Source organism: Octopus bimaculoides, chromosome 6, assembly GCF_001194135.2.
Source record: "Octopus bimaculoides isolate UCB-OBI-ISO-001 chromosome 6, ASM119413v2, whole genome shotgun sequence".
In the NCBI taxonomy this organism is placed as follows: Eukaryota; Metazoa; Mollusca; class Cephalopoda; order Octopoda; family Octopodidae; genus Octopus; species Octopus bimaculoides.
Genome location: NC_068986.1, coordinates 25,200,906 through 25,205,929, shown reverse-complemented (window position 1 = coordinate 25,205,929; position 5,024 = coordinate 25,200,906). Strand labels below are relative to the sequence as shown.

The 5,024-nt window shown below is 36.1% G+C and overlaps 1 protein-coding gene across 3 annotated transcripts in view; it reads right to left on the bottom strand.

Moving 5' to 3' along the window:
- Positions 1-5,024, bottom strand: part of LOC106869481 (eukaryotic translation initiation factor 4B) — a 34,002-nt gene that overhangs the window by 20,242 nt on the left and 8,736 nt on the right. For all 3 annotated transcript variants that reach the window (XM_014915238.2, XM_052968646.1, XM_014915237.2), the window contains exon 3: positions 2,205-2,363. In XM_014915238.2, coding sequence (XP_014770724.1) covers positions 2,205-2,363 — 159 coding nt within the window. The remainder of the gene's footprint in view (positions 1-2,204; positions 2,364-5,024) is intronic.

Genomic DNA, 5,024 nt, shown 5'->3' with positions numbered 1-5,024 from the left:
GGGCAATCTTGAAGTAAATACTGTATTGTTTTGGCATGTAAGACATGCATATTTTGTGAGAAAAACATAAACCACAATGTTTGAGAACTGCAGGACAATTAAATGAAGAGCAGCAAACCATCAAATAGGTGGAGGTGACCATTGTTTGGTGATTTTGCTCAACAACAGGCACAAGAATGCCACTGGTTTGCCCACCAATTTTGTTTTTATAACAGGCATCTATCATGTGCCTGATAGGCACTGCCTTGCTATGTGGATAGGGATTTGGTGACTATGAAATTTTCCTCCTAGAATTAGATTTCTAAAATAAGATACATTTTCCATGATGCAGCCTCTACCAAACCCTGATATATGGAGGTAGCACCTAAAAGACAAATATAACTTCTTCTAAAATGAAATTTGTGTAGTAAAATATTTCCAAATAAAAAATTGATTAAAAAACACAGACAAGAGTTCAATGAATTTTGATTCATAAATGCACCACAGATTCTATCAAAATAATAAAACTAATCTTTTCCCAACAACACATTCATAGCACTCAAATAGGATGATAGAATGCACATACAGGGAGCGGATCTTTTTACAGCTATACGTCATCACACTTATCACTAAAGGGTGCATAAAAAAAAACAAAAAAACTTCTTGTTAACTGATAAATTAAGAGAAGTAAGGTTTGAATTCATGACTATGTAAGATAACAAGTGTCAAGCACCTCTACTCCATCCAATGAAATTCAGTAATTTTATTATTTAATATTTAACTGCATTTCGTATTTCCCATAACAATGATAAATTGTATTGATGTGCAGCGATTCAACTATATAAAGCTATGGAAATATCAAACTCTTTTAAAATTGGTTATATTTTCTCACCTTACCCAACTTCTTAAGAGAGGCGAGTTGATTATAGGTAGATGTTTTCACATATATTTACAAGATTTTTTTTATTCCTGGGCACTGATTTTGTGTTTCAGAGCTGACATGTGTTTAGTATTTCCTGTAACTAAAAAGCTGCACCACTCCCATTAAAAAATGCATTCCAAGATATATTATCATTTCCCACATTGATGCAATGAAGGCAGTGTTGGTCTGTTGATGTGCATATTTAGTTTCATCACTCAGCTTGACAAAAGTTGCTTTAGGAAAAAGTTTTGAATACCCAACGAGCTTTGCTTTGAAGTTCACAAGTTTTATGACACTAAATTACTAACAACAGCATTGATGCAGTGATAACTACATGATCACTCCACTCCTGCCAAGAATCAACAAATTCTGACCAATATGATATAGATGGCACTGAAATGAGAGCTTGGAAGCTCTCCTATTTTTGAATTATTAATTAATAATAAATAAACAATGAACAAATAAATATCACCAAATTCTAACCACCATATGATGCTCAAAAATTGAAAAGAAAACATTAATGTTTTAAATTGCTGTTACATATATTTCAGGACACAGTCGTGTACTTGTGGAACTGTACTTAAAAGAGTTGATGATATCTGTTGAACTAAACATACCAGATACTTAAATTACTTAGGTAAAGGTTAGCAGAGAAAATGTGCATTTCTAATTCATCAGTACTGTTTATGTTGAAGTTAACACAGGCTAGTTTATTGAAACCCATCACAGCCACATGAATGGGCAAAATGATACACAAACATTTCGTCATACACTTCACTGAATGCTGTCACAACTTATGCAAATATTGAAGAAAAAGTGATATTTTAATAAGCATTTTTTTAAATTAGAAACATTGAGATATCAAATAAATTGTTTTAATGGTAGAACTCATAGATAAAGCTATAGATAACATGTAAAATAATGGGTCAAAAACACTCTTGGATAGAAAAAAGTTGATGACTGAGATGTGTTACCATTCCACAGGCAGCCATTGCCATTTTTTTCTATTCAAGGGATTTTTAACCCAATATTCATCATCATCATCGTTTAACGTCCGCTTTCCATGGGTTGGACGATTTGACTGAGGACTGGTGAAACCAGATGGCTACACCAGGCTCCAATCTGATTTGGCAGAGTTTCTACAGCTGGATGCCCTTCCTAACGCCAACCACTCCGGAGTGGTAACTTCATCTACTTGGAGTTTCCCTCTTAAAATGATTTGTTTGATATTTCAGTATTTGAAAGGTGTGACAGAAAAGCAGGCAAGTGCCTCAAAATAGCTTTTATTTCTTAATATACTTACCATCAAGATCAAGACTTGCAGCCTCTTCCGCCCAAGAATTCATTGTCTGCCTTGTCCGCACAATATTGCTACCTGGTCCCCCAGGTAACCCACGCTGTTCATCTGCCAGAAAGTCATTTAGATTAAAAGTCTTTCCTTTCCGCTTCTTCTGTTTTTTACCTAGAAGAGAAAAACATAAGATTTACAAAATAAATGTTTCACATTGGAAATGGTCTAGAAATTTGTTATAACAAACAGCCATGCATTTCCTAAACTGCATGTCTGCTACTAGTAAAGTAAGGAAAATGGTAAGCTGGCTAGATCTGCCATGAGCACACTATTGTCACAAGGTCCATGCCTCAATAAATGGGGAGGTAGTATTTTGGCACTGCTAATTCAATGCTGACTTATTTGACATCAGATGTTTAAATGTCTATCCCTCTTTCACTCCTCTGTTTATGCGAGGGTACATTTCTCTTTAAGTACATGAGAAGCTGGCTGGGTACTCCGTTGGTCATGATGACAAGTGTTTCAGTTAATTTGATCAATGGAAAAGTCTGCTTGTGAAATTAATGTGCAAGTGGCTGAGTACTCCACAGACACAGATAGCCTTAATGTAGTTCTCTAAGAGTTTCAGCCAGACACACCGAATACGACAATGCCGGCCTTTTGAAATACAGATACAAAACTCATTTCTGCCAGCTGAATGTGGAATAAAGTGTCTTGCTCAAATTGACCTCACAACTTTATGATTGTGAGCCAAATACACTAACCACTAAGTCACATGCTTTCATGAGGAGGACAGTGCTTATGTCAGTTGTGTTCAATTGATAAATTGCAATGTTGCCCGCTCTCTCTATCTGTATATATACGTGTCTGTGTTTGCCTCAAGTACCGAAAAGTATGAATGAGAAATCATCAGTGTCCAAATGAACTGTGCCCAATCACTTTCCTTTGAAAATTCTATTTTATTAGTTTATATACTCAAGTTGCTATGGAAAACTCTATATCAAGAGCTGATTCAATTTTATTATGAGATGCAGATATTAGCATTTCTGATGCTAAAATGAGCCATAGGGCTTAGTAAGTTAAAAGCCACATGAAGGAGACCCAGGTAAAAAATGAAAATCAGAAATATTTATAGATACAGTGGGTTAGAGTGTTTATTGTCCTGATACCGAGTAGAGAAATCCATTGCCAAACTAACACCATCTTAAAAGGAAATCCAATCAACAGTTGAGAGGGCCAGCCATTGGGTAAGGCTGAAAAGGTATGACAGAAAGTGTTTAAAGTAATGTATAGATGTCTGTATGACAAATCAGTCCTGTATGACTCCATAATTTGAATGGTATTGAAGATCCCAAAATGAAGGACCTAAGTTAAGATCAAATACTAGACAGCTGATCCAGTAAGTAGGGCCTCACATCTGGAAGTGGGAGTGGAAAACTGTAAAGTTGCTAAAAAGCAAGGCTCCAAAACAGAGCACATTCTCATCTGATGCTCCTTGTAACCTACTGTTGTCAGTAGGCAGAGCTTTCGATTGGCAGCACCTGCCCAAGCAAGTTGTTTCTAAGTCTCTCTTTAAGGAGAGAGTACAGAATAGATAAGAGTTTATTTCTTTATTTGAAACTAAATCAAGTTCTGAATTTCAAATTTTGTAGACACTTTGTCAAGGCCGTGTGAACTAACGATTTATGGCAATGTCTCACAGGGGGTGGGGGTTGAAGATTGAGTAAGTGGGGGATAAAACTGACATGATTTCCAACTTCTAAGCCAGTCTAATTAGAGAAATTTCAATCAGTAATAATTTCTATCCTGCCAAAACCAAAGACTGAAGCAGGGAACTTTTAGATCTTCAGTTTAATGTCTTCAACTGAGCTAGTTTGATTAACTGCAATAGGTTTCATAATCTCAACCCTTTGCCTGTTTAAAGCATTTTCCTAAGTTTGTTCACAATGTCCAAGTAAAGGGTTAAGAAATATACATTTCCAATCTTTTAACTTTTTGTTTAAAATATGTTAAATAATGGGCAGAGAGAAAGGCTTGTTTCAAATTAAAATACAATAGGTTTTGTCGTTATGCAACATTACACCTCCCTTTTATATATAGGTTAGATTTGTCTGAAATCTATATATTTACATAACAGAAAAAAATGTATTGCAGCTATGGAACACTGCTAAATACCAGACACGACAAGGTTTAATACACACACACATGCAATTATCTCTAGTTATTGCTCCACCTGTTGAAAACAGCTGCCTAAAATCTTACAAATCATGCTCTCAAATAAAGGTTGTATTGAACATTGTTCCTCACATACAAACGATGGGACTATCATGATTTACATCCTTCTGCTTTAAATTATGAAAGGTTTCATTAAAAAATGTGACATGATTGGGCTTCTTTTAGTTTCCATCTACCAAATCCGCTCACAAGACTTTGTTGGCCCACGGCTAAAGTAGAAGTTGCTTATCCAAGGTGCTATGCAGTGGGACTGAACCCAAAACACATGGCTGCAAAGTAAACTTCTTAATCACACAGCCAGCCAAGCTGCCTTATCCTCATACACACATCATTTTAATGCCTACTTTTCCATGCTTGCATGAAAAAGATGGAGTGTATCAAGGCAGATTTTCTTCAAGTGAATGCCCTTCCTGTCACCAACCCCCACTTGTTTCCAAGAAAGGCAATATTTCCCCCCATGACTGGGTTAGGTTGGCTCAGGGGTATAACAGAAGACACAAAGTGCCATGCAGTGGGACTGAAACTGGAACCATGTGGCTGGAAAGCAAATGGCTTCCCACAGAGCTAAGCCTATGCCTTTATATATATTATATATAT